At 48.1% G+C, this 18,282-nt stretch overlaps 2 protein-coding genes across 2 annotated transcripts; one reads left to right on the plus strand and one right to left on the minus strand.

Annotated features, from left to right (window-relative positions):
• Positions 1-397: 397 nt before the first annotated feature.
• On the minus strand, positions 398-3,216 carry THAP11 (THAP domain containing 11). The gene has a single exon (XM_054296291.1). It carries the CDS (start codon positions 3,214-3,216, stop codon positions 2,485-2,487), a length of 732 nt encoding a protein of 243 aa, XP_054152266.1. The 3' UTR covers positions 398-2,484.
• On the plus strand, positions 3,215-16,933 carry CENPT (centromere protein T). The gene is made up of 13 exons (XM_054296290.1): positions 3,215-3,538; positions 4,276-4,402; positions 4,901-4,994; positions 5,172-5,305; positions 6,136-6,169; positions 7,753-7,895; positions 8,355-8,783; positions 11,448-11,624; positions 11,951-12,154; positions 12,767-12,854; positions 14,092-14,268; positions 15,004-15,108; positions 16,711-16,933. The coding sequence occupies exons 1-13, from the start codon at positions 3,215-3,217 to the stop codon at positions 16,832-16,834; spliced, it is 2,160 nt and encodes a 719-aa protein (XP_054152265.1). The 3' UTR covers positions 16,835-16,933.
• The last annotated feature ends 1,349 nt before the right edge of the window (positions 16,934-18,282 follow it).

Consider the following 18,282-nt stretch of genomic DNA (forward strand, 5'->3'; position numbering starts at 1 on the left):
AAACCAGGAACTCTGGCAAGTGGAATTACAAGTCCTAAGAGTACAAGCAAGCTCTTCCCTGCACTAGGCTGGTTCATGGGAGGCCATGCCTTCTCCTTCCTCCACCAGGCATTAGACAGGAGAGTCATGCCGGGGGAAACCTGGTTCCCTGCTCAAATCCCTCCAGGTTGCACAGAGAGCACCCTGGGACTGATGCTTCCAACCTCTGCGCAGGTAGGTGTGTGGTACACTGAACTGAGCTCAAACTCCTCCTCCTCACCCCACATGAATGTAAAGATATTCCTGCTGTTCCAGCTGTGGAGCTGGCAGTGAAAAAAAGATGTTACAAAAGAAAAGACAAAGCTACAGCCACAACCTTTCAGAAATAGATAGATAAACCACAAGAAGACAGGAAACGTAAGAAAACAAAATATACTTTATTAAAATTAAGCATGTTAGCACCTCAGTGTAACCTGGAGAAGTCAAACAGTCCAGCAGGTAACCAGTCCAGCAAGGCCAAATGGCTGAACATCCTGAAGTGCCTCCTGATGGTAGGAAAAGTACCCTGACTGTCAGGACATGCACGCTCTGAACGGGCTCAGAGGCACAACCAGCCTCGTCTGCAAGGAGGGATGTTGTGCTGCCGACTCTCTTGGTGGGAGCATCTAGAGCTGCTGGACCAATCACAAATGTTAGATCCTATGGTGGAGCAGGTATCTGCTTGTCCTACAAAAGAAACCAAAAACAAACCCAAAACAACAAGCCAAACCAACCCAACGAAAAAATCGCCGCTAACTCGACTCGCAGAAAAATCAGTACAGCACAGAGCTGGAGAGCCACATATCAGATTGAGAATAAATTAAACTGAAGTAACAGCAAGGACTTGGTGCATGGATAGACATGTAGCATCCTTACAGATGACCATCCAACTTGGCACACACGTTAATAAAAAATGACCCATGCATCACATAGCAGGCTGTGACAACCTGGAGCTGAACTGGCTTCAGGATCTACAGAGAAACCTCCGGCTACAAAACCCCACGGTGCCCTTTTGTTCGGCTGTATACAGTGTTGAAGCTGATGGTTGTAAAGCTACATTAGCCAGTGTTACAAAGATTACATAATTTCAAACTAAAGATACTTTTTACATTTAGAAAATACCTCTATAAAATTTAGTAAAAGTGACATCCCAATCTACTGAGCACAATGCACTCCGCTTCCAGAAGGATCTCACAGAGCCAGGGAACACCTGGGAATTCTTCCCTCCAAGGTGAATGTGGGCACACTGTGGTGAAGTGCTCTTTGTTCTCAACATCCATCCTCATTGCCCATTGCCACAGGGCCATGCTGGGGCACCACACACTCCCCTTCTCCTCCTCCTCCAAGCTGCTGAGGGATGTGTTCCACCAGCCAGGCTGGAAGTGCATAACCAAGCCAAACCCGTGGCTTTGCTACCCTCACTCCACCCTCTTTCTAGCCAACGCTGATTTGGTTTCCTGTTGCAGAAAGTGAAGGGACTGATGCTGGCTAGAAACAGAAACTACACAACCATTCCACATAGATTTGTTACAATACTCGTAAATCTTGGTTTAGAACACACAAGCAGGTTTTAGTATGGTCTTGCCTAATGTACAGATTATTAGTCATGCCAACTAGTTTAGGATTAGACAGGAAAGGTTTGCAACCACTGCAGGTAAAGTCACTTCTGTTTCATCCTGGATCTCAGAACGAAAGCCAAGGATTAAAATTCCAATGTGTTACAAAGCCTCCATTTCATTAGAGGGAGTCTTAAGCCAATGAGATAAACTACAGCTGTTAAATGCCACCGTGTTCCTTGTACCAGACTGTAATCCTTACTGGTGTCAAGAGCATGGAGACATCTGTAACCAATACACACACGCTGCAGAGAAAGCAGAAACTACACGGGTACAAGAACACTCTTTAATCTGGGGGTTCTGTCACGCTAGGAACAGCAGTCTTTTATGGCATCAGTAATTTACTGAAGAACACATCACCCTGAGAGGGTTTCTAAAGCTTTCCTCCACTGAGCGAGGCTGAACGCGACATCACCGACCATCCTGCGATGGGGACAGCGCCCAGGGCAGTCGGACACGCCTTCTCCAGGGTAGTGTTGCTGTTACCTCACTTGACACAGAGCGAGTTTATTTGCTGAAAACCGATACCCTACGTCCACTTAGAGACGGCTCGGGTCCCATCCACGCTACGAGCAGCGCGTTCTGACCCCGCACACGGCGGGTTTGATGGGCCCGGCGTGAGGTGACACCGGAGACAACGTCGGGGCGATAACGGCGCTGGGCACCGAGCTGATCCAGTCCAGGCGGGGGAACCCGACGGCCTTGCCCAGCCGGGGGCTGCTGTGGCGTGGGCAGAGCCGGGCACGGAGGGGCCGCGGTCCGTCCCATCTCTGCCGTGCCCGGCACCGCAGCGAGGGCGGCGGAGGCTCCGGGACGGAGAGCCCCGCGCCGGGCCGGGCGCCGGCAGCGCTCAGAGGCCGTGGCGCTTGCGGGTGCCGGCGCTGGCGGCGTGGAGCAGCCGGTCCTTCTCGCGGATCTCCTCGCGGAGCTGGGCCTCGGCCAGGCGCAGGCGGCGGATGCTGCCCTTCATCTCCTTCATCTTCACCTCCAGCAGCGCGATGATGTCGCGCTGCTCGTTCAGCTTCCTCAGCAGCTCCTCCGACGTGGTGCCCGACGACAGCGAGTACGAGTGATCGGGGGGGCCGCCCTCCACCGGGCTCTCCTCCCCCGCCGCCGCCGCCGCCGGTACCGGCACCGGCAGCCGCACGGGGCTGGGCCCGATGGTGGCGGCGGCCCCGAGCTCCACCTGCACCGTCAGGTCGATGGGCTTCACGTCCTCGGCCGCGCCCCCTGCAGGGGCCTCGGCGGCGGCCGTGGGGCCCTGCGGGGCGGCGGCGGCGGCGGCGGCGGGGCGGGGGCGCCGGGCCCGCTGAGCCTTGCGCTCGTTGACGCCGCGCAGCGGGAAGATAGTGGGGACCCGCACCAGGTAGGACTTGCGGCCGCCCTGGAAGTGCTCGCTGCAGACGCGGTGGCCCGTGGTGGGCTGGAAGGTGCTGAAGCAGCCGCTGACGCCCGCCCGGGAGACGTTCTTGAGCCAGAGGCGCCGCAGCTCCTCGTCCTTGGGGAAGGTGTAGAAGTGCAGCGCCTTGTCGCGGTGCGAGTTGTTGTAGCAGCCCGGTACGCAGCAGGTGAAGCCCGGCATGGCCTCGCGGGGCGGGGGGACACCCGCGGCGAGCGGGGCGAGCGGCCCCGCCGAACTACAGCTCCCACAAGGCCCGCGCGGCCTCTCGCCGCCGCCGCCGCCGCCGCCCCGGAACTACGCGGACCACAATGCACCGCGCCGCCGGCGGAACTACCCGCCCCACACTGCGCCGCGGCCCCTCCCGGCGCTCGCGCGCGTCTCGCGAGAGGTGGCGGGAGGCGGGAACCGTTGGGCCGTTACCGGGCCCGCCATGGCTGGCGGGCGGCCCCGGGCCAGGCCCGGCCTCAGGCGCAGCGGCCACAACGCGCGGGCGGCGGCACAGGTGCCCCGAGGGACCTGCAAGGGCGGGCGGGAGGGGAGGAAAAAAAGAAAGAAGGGAGGAAGAGTCGCTGTTGGGATCGACCGTCCCGTGGGACTCGCCCGGTGCCCCCCGCCCGGTCGCTCCCGGTTTGAGACAGCAGCGAGGCCTCTGAAGCAGGAGCGGAGGCCGCTCCCTCACGCTTGTTCGCCTTTAATCGTGGAAAATGGGCCGAAAGCCCTGACCCAAAGGCGCTCGGCGGGTTTGGGTGGCGGCTGTGCTCTGAGGCCGCTCAGGATCCCGCCCAAAGGAGGGTTTCGTGCCGGAGCTCCCCTGGAGGATTCCACAGGAACGGGATTTTATGCTGGAACCCCCCTGGGTGATCCCACAGGAGGGATCCCACAGGGTTTCATGCTGGAACCCCCTTGGATCATTTCACCGGAGGGTTTTATGCTGGAACCCCCCTGGGTGATTCCTCAGGAGGGTTTTATACTGGAACCCCCCTGGATCATTCCACAGGAGGGTTTCATGCTGGAACCCCCTGGGTCATGCCCCGGGCTGATTTGTCTCCCATCCACACGGGAACTGTCACTGTTGTCAAAAAGCCAGCATGCGCTATATCTCTTTGGAATTTGGAGAAAAGTTTCTTATCAGCTTGCTTAGCTTGTTATTAGAACATGGGTGGTGGATGTTTTTGGTGTTGGGGTCTTTAATAATAAAAAAACTAGCTTTGAATTGCTTGTCTCTTGATTTCCCTCTAGACTGGATCGAGTGTAGAAAAGAAGAGTAAATCTGTCAGGAGCACCTTGGCAAAGCAGAGACTGGTAGTGTTCCCTGATCTCAAAAATGGCACACCACGGCTTATGCTCAAGAGAGTCATGCAGAACCGTAAGTCTCTGTTTTTCAGGAGAATTGAGATCAGAAAAACAATGGTTTTGGAAAGTTAAGAAAACAGAGGGTGTTCTTTGGTGGCCCGTTATCTTTTCCCTAAAACAGAAATCAGATTGTTGTATGACTGATATATGTAGCAGAGTCGCTTCAGGGCACCTGAATTCAGGATACAACTGCCTGAGAGACCAGGCTTTGCACTGGTGAAATCAGAGCTTTGAAGATCCTCTTCAAAACCCTCTTCACTTGGTCTTCTTATCCTGGTGACTGAGCACATGATCCTGTGCTGCCTTTGTCTGTAGGATCAGCTGTGAGTTATTCTGCTGCCCCCTGTCACCACTGGCTTTGTCACTGCCAGCCTTCCCAGGAGCAGACCCACACAGTTTTCACTAGGTCTTTATTTTAACCTTCTAGTAAATCTTATTTACAGCCTGTAGTGTAGATGTGACATTCTGCTGTGTTGAATTGAGGAAAGGAAATGTTCTGGTTTGTTGGCAGAGCCCCAAGTTTCACCACTGGCACCTCAGATATCTAACCATGAAGACACAGAAGAAGCTCATTCAGAAGTCCCATCTAAGAGGGTTTCCAGCATGTAAGTAGGGTTTTTTTATAATTTGCACTTTTATTGCACTTCTATTACACTGCTGTTGTAGCTGCAGTTTCTGTGGTGGGATTGGGGAGCAGGACTTCTCATGTTTCAGTCATCAGAATTGCATCTTGTCAGGTGGGATTATCAGAAATGCCTCTGCAGCTTGGTTTGTTTTGGCAGGGGGGAATTGCAGCTGCCAGATGTTGCTCCTGAGGACACATCTATCACTGTGTTCAATATGAAGAAGAAGAGAAGGAAATTCAGCATTTCTGAATTTGAGAGGGCAGCAGAGAGACGACTTCCCCAGTACCAAGGTAAGGCTGCAGTCAAGAATTACCTGGCTCAGAGCTGCATTTGCTGTCAGCTGCTTCTCACCTGCTCAGCTCAGCTGTCAGAAGCTGCCCAGTTGTAGGTTTGCAATCCGGATTGCAATATCTCATGCAAAGGGGAAAATGGAGAAAGTAAAGGCCCCCATCCTATCAAATTTTCAATAAACCTTTTAAAGCCAAGTTCTAGGCTCTGCCACAACTGTATATAATTAAAAAAAAAAAAAAAAAAAAAAGTATATAATTTCCTGACTACTTTTGCAACTTGGTACTTTTTGAGTTTTGAAGTGTCTCCAGAAGAACCCTGGAGACTCAGTTCTAGAAACTCTAAAATACAAAGAACTGCATACTTTCCATTACAATTATATAAAATAATGATAAAGTTCTTTGTGAGCAGAACAGGTTTGAGTTCCAGTTTCATCAAGAGTCTGTGGAATAGTTACCTGTGTTTCTAAAACTCCAGATGTGTTTGGATTGGGTTGCTGAAGGGTGGTTGTGACTAAGACCTAACATCTTGTTATGAGTGTGGTAACATTAAAATTATTAAATCTGAGAGTATGTGCCATGTTAAATTTTCATTGAAATAACTATTTTCTTACCCTTTCAGAAATTGCTTATTAGATTTCTAATGTACAGTTCTGAAATGTAGACAAGAAACAGTAAAGTGATCCTGTTATCTAATTCTGTTTGTACCAAAATATGATGTTTGAGGATTGTAGCATGGCTGGCTCTGAAAAGAGGGAGATCCATTGGGATGTTCCTGTAGCCTGGTGTGTAAAGGGTAATTTCTCAGCTAATTTGCCATTCACTTTTTCCAGCTCAGTCAGCGTTGGACAGCACAGTTATGACTCGGTGAGTTTAACTTAAAATGTCTTAAATTCTGTCTGTCCTGGCTGTGGTCACATCTGAACAGTGCAGATGCCTGGGTTTGTGTTCAAGACCTGTATTAGTGTTATAACACAGGCATCTGCCCCTCTGCTGATGGAATTTCCAGGTGTTGCACTCACACCTTTTGATTTTCAGAGACTGTGCCTCTGCACTGTGTGCCTGGCTTGGTCTAGTTTGTATTGCTACTGTGGCTCCTCTTTTCACTTGCTTGGATCATTCCTTTTTTCCTTTCATTCTCATGCTTCCAGCAGTAAATTGGTAGACAAGATACCTTAGAATATTATATACATCAGTACACAGTATACCTTAGAAAATAACATAAATCAATACACAATATACTTTAGAATATTATCCCTGCCTATTCATAGTTTTATCACATCAATTGTATCTATGCAGTATTTTCTGGACTTTAAAAGCTTTTTAGTGAGTCAAAGCACTTACTTTCTGGTGTTGCCTGTGTACTTTGCAAATGACCCTGGCCAAAATCAGCACATTATTTCACCTTTCTCACTGCAGCCCTTGCCTGGGGTGCCACACAAGATGCTTTTTGGGGCTGCATTCTGTACTTCTGTCTTTGAACCCTCTGAACCCCCTTTTTAACTGGGTTGCCTGGAGAGAGGGACAGGAGGTCATTGAGCATGGTCAGTCTTCAGGGTGCAAAACTCCTGCAGTGAGAAACATTTCCTGTGCTTCAGGTGTTGCTGTCAGCTCTCTCTTAAACCAGTCACAGTGTGTTGGTAGCTGTACTTTGCTGAGAGTATTGATAATAAGTAGATTCTTAAACTTATTGGGAAGTCTTCCTACCAACCCATTGTCATCTAGGGTATGTCTTTAATATCAAACTTTTTTCCCCCCTTTTTTATTTTTTGTTATGTTAAGATTTTTAAAATTCCTGACCCTTTTGTCAGCTACAGTGTTGCAGTTTCTCAGGGAAGCTTTAAAACAGTCTGCTTCCTGATCTCTGTCACACATATCCTGATGTTGGGTGATGGTATGAAAATAAACAATTCATTCAAAGACTGACCTGTCGCAAACATTTTTTCATAGAAATCTTTTCTTTCAGATTCGTGCATCTTCTGGGAAGCAAAAGCCCCAGAAGAGAATGTAAACAATTATTATCAACTGCTGTAGAATGCAATAAAATGCACCTGTGATTAGTTCTTGTTCCATGTATACCATTAAAAACCAATCACAAGAGCAAGCTCGAAAAAGATTCCCAAGACACGAAACTTTGTTATAGATTCTTTTCTTTCTATTCTTAGCTTAGCAGCATCTGCAACTTCTCTCTTTATTCTCTTTAGTATAGTTATAATGTATTATATATCATATATCAATAAATCCAACCTTCTAATCAAGAAACAAAATTCTCGTCTTTCTCTCACCCCCAGCGACGCACTCAAGTCGCTGTAATACCGACCCATGACCTTCAAGGGTTTTTTGGGGAAATTTCTCCTAGTTGTGCGAAATGTGTCACTGTTAGAGCCATCATGTACTTTGAGGGGGAAGGTGGGGTGTTTGATTTTGACAATTTTCCCTTCCTTTTGCAGGTCCCTTCGCATGTCTGTGGGTTCCCTGCTGGCCCCAGACACCGTGGAGAAGAGGGGTTTGCTGAGGAGGCCCAAAACCCGCAGGGCTGTTGACATGCAAGCCTTTGAAGGCAGAGTGGAACAGAACCTGCTGAAGAGCAAAGGTTTCTTTAGTGCTGTTATTTCTCTTTTGGGCCTTACATTAAAGGGGCTTTTAGAAGCATTTACTGCAGCATGGTCTGTATTTTAGAATTTAAAATTTACTAACTCATTGACAGAAATAGAGTGTGGGATTTGGGAGGCAGGGTTAGAATGAAGTTCTGCCTTGGCAGTTCCTTTGATTCTATGCACCTAAATGTGTACTTTGCCCAGTTTGGTCATTAAACCACAGGAATTATTGGGGATCCTCTTCATCTGTGGCTACTGAGATCCCTGTTGTTTGGTGGGGAGAGTTGTGGGCACAGAAGTGGGGTCGTACAGTGTCAGTGTTGGATCTGTTGAAGAGGAGTAAAATTTGGTTGAATGACTAAAATAGTGAATTGCACAAGTCCTGGTAGTATAGTGTGTCCCTGTGACCTTGAACAGTTTTTCACACAAACTTTGTTTAAAAACTTTCTCAACAGGACAGAATGATCTTGTGGACTCACAATCTGCATCTGGGATTCGAACAAGCTTGCTGACCAGTGATGCAGAAATGATGATGAATAGCACAGAGCTCTTTGTTCAGCCCCAGCTGGATGAAGAGAGCCAAAATAAATTGTCTGCTCTTGAACCCCAGCTGTCAGATTCAAAAACTTCAGCACAGAGAAGCCCAATTTCTGATGCAGATCAAGAGGAAGCAAGGTTGGAGGGCCTGGTATCCAGTGTGAGCACAAACCAGGGAAGGACCCAAAGATACTCCAAGAGCACAAGCCTTGATAATGAGCATTTTGACAGAATGAGTCATGTATCTCCAGAAACTCCTGCAAAACAGGGAGAAGAAAAGCAAGATCACTCCCAGCAGAGTAACCCAGTGGCAGAGATTTCTGTTACTGAAGAAGAGCTGGTTTGCAGTGAGTACTATGGGTTAAGGCTTAGCAGGTGTTATCTGAACTCACAGAGTGGCTGAGGTAGAAAGGGACCTCAAGGTTATTTTCTCCTGGCCCTCTGCCCTGGCAGGGCCACACAGAGCAGTTGCCCAGGACCATAAGTGGCTCTTAGGAGTCTCCAAGGGTATTGACTGCAAACTGCCTTCCTTCTGTTCAGATGGAGCCTCCCATTTTCCAGTCTGTGCCAGTTGCCTTTTCTCTTGGCCCTGGGCATCACTGGGAAGAGTCTGGCTCTTCCTGCCTCGCACCCTGCCTTCAGGCACTTGTGTATGTTGGTAAATCTGCCCTAAGCCTTCTCTTCTCTAGGCTGAGCAGTCCCAGCTCTCTCAGCCTTTCCTTCTAGGAGAGATGCTTCAGTCCTGGTGGGCCTTTGCTGGGCTCTCCTCTGTGTCCTTCTCTCCTTTGCACTGGGACCCCAGAAGTGGGAACCCTAAATTGGTCACAAAAATAAGGAGACAATATGTAGGGCATGTGGACAGACTTGGAAGGAATCTCTGGAAGTTCCTAGTCCAGACCTTCACTGTGGTATGGTCACTTATTTGTCACAGTCAACCTCTCCATTGTCTTCAGGGCCTTAAAACTCTTTGGGCTGAGGCCTCCCTGCTCACTCTGTACCAATGCTTTGCAATTCCTGTTGCTTGCCAGTTTTCCCCTGGTGCCTCTCCTTGGCATTCATTTCCCTGGCCTTGTCCTGGTTGTGTAAATGGGAGCACAGTGTTTTCCTCATACTGCTTGAACCAGGCAAAAGTTGTTTTGAAAGGACAAGGGAAGGAATGAACAGGAAAAGGTTAGGTGCTCAGAGAGCTCCAATGGCAGGCATTTTTAGGACAAAGGGAAAGATAATGCAGAGTGTGGAGGATGTGAAACAGGGGACTGGATCCAGTGAGGGGAAGAGGAGGGGGAATGAGCTGATCTTTAAGATGCTGGAGTTAGTAAGGCATTAATGTCAGATGTTAATGGTGACATAGTTCTGCTCTACCACAGGAGGCTACTGGTGGGGTTGCTCCTCAGTGTCAGCTGAAAAACAGTTGCAAAGATTTTTCCAACTGGTTCCTAAGGTTCGATGCCAACTCCCTAAACTTCTTGAAGTACACACAAATGTTTCCTGTGTGTCTTCTTCTCCCTCCTTGGTTGGTTTTGTATTTACCAGGAAGGTTAAAAGAAAATTCCAAAAGCTGTCAGGAGACACATTAATGATCTGTTCTAGGTGTGTATAGATGGAACTCCTCTCTGCCCTCCAAAGGTTCAAGTACACATTTGGGATCCCCAGTCACTCTCAATGTTTCCCACATGCATTTGAGACAAGTTGTGTCCCATATAATTGAAGACCTAGAAGTAAGTGATACAGAAGAAGAGATGATTAATACAGAGAATGGAGTGGAACAGGAAAAGATTTTCCCAAGAGGGTTAGAAGTACTTTAATTGTAGAAAGGGAATGGAGTATAATCTGATTTAAACAGAGTTTTTCAGGTGACTTGTAAAATAAAACTTATTTTACTCAGATTAAAATAAGACTTAATTGTACAGTAGATGCTGGAAATAATTTATTTCAAGACATACCAGAAATCCTTGGTCATTTCCAGACAAGTTCTCTAAAAGTGGGCTGTGATTGGAAGTGGAATCAAGGTTCATATGTTTTGGCAGATCTGTACTACTGCTCAGCTTCCCATAGGAAAGATGAAGAGCCCTCATCTGGCTAATCTAAGCTGCTTAATATTGCACTGCACTTTAGGCCCTGTGTTGATGTAGGCAGCCCAATATTCTGGTTAGTAAATTGATATAACTGATTTTTGCACTACCTTTGGCCACATTTCCTTGTGCCCTTCACTTGGGTTTGGGGGTCCCAAGGCCTTGCCACATTTCTACTTCTCAGTGTGAAAACCCCCAGTTGCTGGAGAGAATGGTAAAAGTGCAGTTTGACAGCTTTTGGTTCTGGACTCAGCCAAAATTTCCAAACCCTTCAGTAAGTGACAGCATTGTCATGTGTGTCGTGATGTCAGAGTGCCCAATTTTCACCAAGTAATTACCTGTGTGGGTTTCTGCTTAACTGAGCTGCATAGTAACAGATATGTGGAATATATATGTAGTATAAAGGAAAAAGGAATACTTAAGTAGTCAGTAGCTCAAGTTTTTAAACACAAGCAAGTCATTGTCTGTATTATTTCTTATCCTGCATGCCAGAGGCTTGTCCTGCATGGTTAAAACCACTCTAGGCTCTCTTCTCTCCACAATGGAATATATCTCTTACAAAATTGTTTATTCAGAAAAATGGAGGAAATGAGGAGGAGAATCTGAGCACAAACTCCAGGTATTGTTAGATTTAAAGGAAAAGAAATTGGTCTTTTACACAATCACCAAAATTGAAAATGGCCATAGAGATGGCAGATCTGGAGGAGCCCTGCTTACTGTAAGTAAAATTCTTTCATTGGGGTCTGATGGGCCCCTAATTAGGTGGCTGTGGGGCAAACACAGGAAAAGTTGGACATTTCTTAGCTGTCAAGGGAACTGCATTTGCTTTTCTTACTTATTTATTTATCACAAATAATGCCAGTGGTGGTTGAACTGTGTGCTGGTGGTTGGTTGGAGTTTTTTTGTAGGTAAGATGTATGATAGAATTTCTTATTTTAGCTGCAGAACATGGTACAAGTGCTGGACATTCTGAACATTTGGAGAAGAAACTGGCTGAAAAAGCAGAATTGCAGATAACTGCAGGACGTGCCAGCAGAGGTGAAACAGAAGTGGCTCCTTCAGCAGGAAAGGAAGTGGAAGAAGGCAGCACTGGAGCCCACAGCTCTCCCACAACTGGTGAGGACACCTCTAATGCTGGCAGCTCTCTGTAGTGCCACAGTGCTCTTATGCTGCATGGCTGGCATCAGTGCTGAGAGGGACGCTTAACTTCCTTTGTTTTCTGGAAGCTGGACTAATTACTGGGGAAATAACAAACTGATTTTGTAATTTTAAGCTGGAAGACTGCATTTTGTTTAAAGGGGAAACCAAAATTGTCCTGGCAGTAGTGTTTAGAAATGCATAGTTACAGCAGGTATCTTTGGTTAAAATTTACTAGTGGAAGCTCCAGAATCAGGCAAAGATCTTTGTTTCAGTGCTTTATTTTTTCTGTTTTGGAAATCTAGAACATGAGATTACCAGAGGCATTGGAGCTGTAAGTCTGGGCAGGCACTCTCATGCCTTTTCCTCATTTGAAAAACCTGAGGTGACTCCAGTAGATGAAACTGATGAACAAGGAGATGAACTACAGGACCAGGCTATGGTGCTACATTTGGATAGTTCAGTGGGAGAGGCTGCTGAGGATGAAGCTGAGCAGCCTGAAAGTCAAGGTAAGGAATCTGCTCAGCACTTCTGTTACATTGTTTTCTGTCCTGCTCTCACTTGTTAAGAAGTGAAGAAGTTCAAGAGTGAAGTTAAAGACAAGGCAGATTAGACTTGGAGGAAACTGCTGTGGGTTCATAGCAGAGAGCAGGTGAGATGCTGATAACAGGAGCCTTGCCTGGAGGGAGTTATGAAAATCTGCAGACAGGGAGAGGTTTATAGTCTGGCCCTTGCAATGTGACTCTGTAGCTCAGCTTGTCCCTTTGTCCAGGAGAATTTGCCAGTGGCTTAGCAAGATGACAGAGGTAACTTCTAGACTTTGAAGTTCCCTCTGGTTAAAAAGGCTGCAGCTTTGTGGCAACCTAAATTAACCCAGCCATCAGCCACTGCAGTCTGGCCCTGAGTGTGTGTCCCTGCAGCCTGGCCAGCCCAAGGGGAGCCACCAGCCCGTGTGACAGGAGCTGGGGGGTGGCACTGCAGCAGCCCTGCTGGCTCAGGGTGCTGTGGGACACAGCCATGTGGGAGCTGGCTGGGTTTGTGTCTGCTGTGGCAGCACTGCTGCTCCAGGAGCTCTGGGAAGACACTTCAGTTCCTCAGTTCCTCCAGTACTTTTTCCCCAGAGGTTTCCATGAAGACTCCTGAGTTTGTCCGAGCTCCAGCCCACAACCTCCTGCTGTCAGCAAAACCTGCAAAACCTTCTGCTCCCAGGTAAGCCCGAGCCTTGTGTAGCCTGGCAGAGGTGGGGCTGGGGGCAGAGCAGAGCCTGGCTTTGCCAGCTGCTCTGGCAGCTGCCACAGGGAGTGAGCAGTGCTGAAGTCTGTGAGTGAATGTCAGTGCTCTTCCAGGGCAGGTCTGATGCCTTGAGGCTTTCCAGTGAGCATTCTTGTCATATTTTCTTGTGCTAAACATCAAAACTTTTCCTAGGAGTTTTTCAATTGGTAAGCCACTCTGGAGCCATAGACTCCAGATGCAGAGGCCCTTGCAGAAGAGGGGGAGTTACAGATGGCAAGGCACTGATCACCTGGAGTACCTGCTTGTATTGACTGCAGAAGCCTGAAGCTGTGTGCAGTTGCCATGTGCTGACTAAAATGGAGCTCTCTTAGAGGCAGAAAGTGAACCTGTCCTCTGCATTACTCCAAATTAGTTAACACTTGCAGTCTCTTGACTAGAAATTTGCTTTCATCAGAAGCACTAGCTGTGGGTCCTAGGGAACAGGAGGAGTCTTCTAGCCCATGACTTTAGAGCTTTGTCTATTAAAGCAATGAACAAGAAGACAAAATTCTTTTGCCCACATATGGGTGGACTGGAGAGAGTCAAGTGATCCACACACCCTCTCTGGGGTTTTGCATGTGTTAGCCTGAGATTCTAATTTTTTCTGTTGTTTTCCAATTAGATATGAGTGAATCCATGGATTTCACTTAACTGTTCCATATTACAATTTTTCCTATTTTAGAATGGACGATAATTGTAATTTCCCTTAGGACTTACAGTCTTGTTTAATGGAGGGGTGGGAAACCCTACAACCCACAAAAAAAGCCCCCACTGAAGTTTTTAATAGTGTAGAAGGATTCCCTGCAGAGCAGTTTCCCCCGTCCATAGATGCAGGGGTGCATCAAACTTTGTGCACTACTTTAAAGGGGATATTGCAGGGATGCAGTGGAATCTGCAGTCATGTACTGCAGAGAACTCCAGTTTGCTGAGAGTGTGTTACATGAGCACTCTGGGATCAAGGCAACTTGAGCCTGGATTGCTTCTGTCAAGGCCAGGATGCCACATGAACTGTTTGCAAACTGCCCTGTGTGGCCATGAGAGTTTTGAAGAATTGGGATGGAGAAAGAATGAAGAGCTCAGGGTAGTTCTTATCCCTTCCAGTTCAGCTTAGGGTTTCTCCAAACTCAGCCTGGTGTCCTCTGCCTCTCTCTTCATTCAATGTGTGAATTTTCAGTTTTCCTCAAAGTTCTCCCCTGAAGCAGCTGCAGCTTAAGACAGTTCCAAAGAGATTGAGAACATCCCAGAAGAAACCACGGGAGCCTCAAATACCCAGGAGTTTGATAAAGGAGATATTCAGACATTTTGCTAAAATGCCAGTGACCAGAGATGCATTCCAAATTGTTGAAAAATGGTATGTAGCAACAAACTGCTCTTTCCATTATTTTTACTATTGAGGTTTTTTCCTTTCTTTTCTCCCCTGAAGTAAACGTGTTGAGAGTGCTACTGACAAGCTGACAGCCATCTCTCTTCAGCTGGAAAAAGTCTTGGGAGGCTTGATAAAAATGGGCAGAAATGTGGAAAGTGCTTTGTATTGCCATGTGGGTATCTGATCAATGCTGCCTTTCAGGAGCATCTGGGTTTTATCCCAACAAATTGTAGCATACAGATTGTCTGTATCAATTTCCATGAGCAGGGTGGCTCTGGACAGTGGCCATCATGCTGGGCACAGTGAAGGTGTGCAGTGTTCCATTGGAATCCAGGTTTCTCAGCTTTTTGCACCCTTAGACCTTGTGGCTTTCATGAGGAAAATCTGTGTATTGTCTGAGCACTGTCACTGCAGCAGCCAGTATCTGCCTCAGTGCTGATTTCTCTGTCACTGGTGTCAACCCCTGCTCCTGCAGCTGTGAGAAGTTTGGGAAGGGTTCTGGTTGTGCAGCTGTTTCACAGCTGTCTTGGCACTGAAGTTCCAGGGAGCCTGGGCTGAGAAGCCAAGCTTTGTTCATGGGCTGGAGAGTTTGTTCTCCCCCAGCTTTCCCTGGCAGGCTGTGACCTGCACAAGGAGCAGCTGTGGTGCAGCTTGCCCTGCAGAAGGGGTGAGTAGCTGCTGTTCACACCAGCTTTGATCTGCTTTGATTTTCCCCCTCAGCTCAGACAGATACTTCAAGCAGCTGAGTGATGATCTGGAGGCTTACAGCCACCATGCAGGGAGGAAGACAGTGGAGGAGGCTGACCTGGAAGTCCTCATGAGAAGGTAATGAATGGAAGGGTTGTTACTGATCTGCAGTCGTGTTTGGTGGTGCTTTGAGAGCCCAGTAACACCTGGTTGTTGCCAGAATGTGCCACCAGCAGAGTTTGCATAGTGTGGGATCTGGGATTGACTCTGTGTGAGGCCACTTCTGTCCCAGGGGCCATCCCTGGGCTTGGGTTGCACCACTTGGTGATGGTGGAAGGACTAGAAGTAGTAGTGAGGGACCCAAGAGGAGAGGGATTTGTGTAGAATGTGTAGAAGTAGTAGAAAAATGCTAAGAGGGAGGCTGGGCTGCACTGTTTGCATCCCTGAGTGATCTCTTTGCTGAAATCATCTGCAGCTGACACTGAGCATTTTCACATGTCCTGCTGTCCTTTTTGGTGAGTTGCTCTTCCAAACAAAATACAGCTCTTCCTGCTGCTGCACAGGCTGATCCTTGGGGTGCAAACTGACAGTTCCTCTCAAGAGCAGGAGAAAGAGCCCCCAGCCTGGGTGGGCAGGGCTGGCCTCTCCTAACAGTGACATTGCTGGACAGCAGCCTGAAGAGCTGTTCTCAGAGCTGCCTCACTGCTGTTTTGTCCTCTGGACGTTCACAGCTGCCCCAGCTCCTGCCTGGATTTACTTTGTTCTGTCACCAAAACACAAGGGATTTATTCTTGGCTTGGAAGCTCTCTGTGAGGCCTGAAGCAATCCACCAGTTTCCATTTAAAGTCCTTACTCTGGGTGGTTGTTCTTAATCTGCACTGGAAGAGTTTCAAATGTGATGTTAAAGTCACCTGGGGGATAGTGCAGGGCACAGCTGATGACTCTGGCTTTGCATGGGCCTGTGTAGGTGAGCTGGTGCTGCTGATAAAAAAGAATCTGTTGCTGTCCTGATGCAGAGATTTTATTTTCCCATCTGACAGGGGTGTGCTGGGGTATGAACAGGCCAGGAGGCACAGTGGGTTCCTTGTCCTGGTTTGGGAATTCCATGCACTTGCTGTTTCACCTTGTTCTAGATGTCTTTCTGCCTTGCTACTGCTCATAAAGAGATCAGGAATTGCTGGCTCATGCATAAGAACAGCATCTCTGTTCCTTCCACATGGGAAGTGTAAATAAATTTTGCACTTCCTTTCTTTTTACAAAACTGGGAGATGCTGATTTTTTCAGGCCAGTCAGCTAAATGGTGTACAGGAAAACTCCATAGCCTGCCCAGTTGGCAAATGCCAAATCTGGGTACTGAGCTATTTCCTTCTGTCCCATCATTCTGTGCACATCTTCAAAGGGTGGAATTTATCCCACAGTAGGTGGATTGTGAATTTAGAAAGAATGAGCCTCTACTTTGGCCCTGATCAATACAGATGAACATCCCCATGGTAAACAGTGGGAGCTGCTCTGCAGGACCCCTCTGGGTCTGCCTGCTGTGCTGTGTGGGCAGTCCTGCATTGCACCCTGCACAGGAGCTCAGAAGCTGCCTGCAGACACGAGTTTTTGTTTGTCATGAGCAGTCAGAGCATTTCAGCTCTTAAATGCAAACACATCACTGCAAGAAAGCTTTGCTGTGGCATTGAGTGCAAGCACATTTCAGTGACAGCTCTTGTTTGTCCCCTGCTCTCTGTGCCCCAGGCAGGGGCTGGTGACAGACAAGGTGCCTCTGAGGGTGCTGATAGAGCGTCACCTCCCCCTGGAGTACCGCCGGCTGCTCATCCCCGTGGCTGTGAGTGGGAACAGAGTGCTGCCCTGCAAGTGAAGCTGGCCATGCTGGCTGCTCCCAGGGTTCTTCATGTCCCTGCTCCAGGTGATGCTTTTCCACACACACCCAGTCAGGCAGCCCCTGCTGGATGTTCTCCTGTGGCCGCCACACCCTGCTGGGTCTCACCAGCCTTTGTTACAAGTCACTTGGCTATCCATATTTTTGTATGTTCTATACCTTTGGATACTTGTACAGCTCTGATAAATAAAATGTTACATGTATTTTTTTGTGATGCCAATGCTGTTTATGCCAGTGAGCTGAGAGGCTCCTGCATTGTGGTGTTAAATTGTTCCTAGCAGGGATTTGGGGGGCTGTGTGGGTGCTCTTCATGCCAGCCATGGTGCCCTTTGTTTTCCACTGGTGTTCCTGTGCAGGCAGTTGCTGGTCCATGCTGTGCTCCTCACACAGGGAAACAAAATTTTTGTGTGTGGTTGTACTGCTTCCAGGGAGGCCAAACCACACTAGGAGTGAGATCTGACACAGCAAAGGGGGCCAGGGAGTGTGACTTTGTAGGATAGTTCAGAAGCTGGGAAAGAGTAATGCCTGAATAATAAACATGTACCAGTGTCAGAGGGATTGAGGTGGATCCTGGACTTTCTCTGCAGTTCCTTCTGGACTCTCAGTGTGGCAGGAGTTGTTTGTCCCCATCTGAGGCTGTCCTAAACCCTGCTGCAAGTGTGGATCCTCCTCCCCTCTGGGTTATGCTGTGGGTGCAGTACAGCCTTCCCAAACCACAGCCCAGGGCACAGTTCAGAGGGACTCCTGGAAATCCAACCCAGCTCTTGGAGGTTAAACAGGTTCTAAACAACACTGAAAGGCACAAGGGCCAGTGCAGCAGTTAAAATCTCTTCAGCAGGCAGTGCCAATCCAAATGGCAGGCACTTTTCAAGGATTTTTTTGAAACATAATTCCATTACTAGAACAAAGAGCATTTTTGCTGATACAGTGTGACTTAAATGTTGGAAGGAGAAGGGTCCTTTGAGAAGCTCTGCTGGGAGCAGTGTCTGCATGTCCTGCATGGGTGGGATTCCCTTCTCCAGGGTGTGTCAGAGCTCACCTTTTTCTCAGCAGGAGCTGCAGCTCCCAAGGAGAGGAATGGAAGGAGACAGGAGGCAGTGCTTTGCACCTGCTGCCTGCCACACGTTGGGCTGACACTGGGGTTGGCTGTTCTTGGGAATTCTTCAACTCACTGGAGCCTTTCCTTAGGCTGGGTGTATTCCAAACAGTTTGTACCTGTTTGGCAGCCTGGAGCCTCAGAGGCTGAATGTAACTTTTTGTATCAAACTGGCTTGTACAGACATCTAAATATATATAACTATGGATGTAGTCTAAATATATAACTATATAAATATTCTCTCAAGGAAGGGAAGATCATTCTGTCAAGAGCACCTGGTGTCAGACCTGGAACCTCAGTGCAGACCAAGAGAATGCAGCTCTTGCCTTAA

This window comes from Melozone crissalis, unplaced genomic scaffold (genome assembly GCF_028551555.1).
Source record: "Melozone crissalis strain CALT ecotype California unplaced genomic scaffold, PUWL_Pcris_2 ptg000007l_1, whole genome shotgun sequence".
NCBI lineage: Eukaryota > Metazoa > Chordata > Aves > Passeriformes > Passerellidae > Melozone > Melozone crissalis.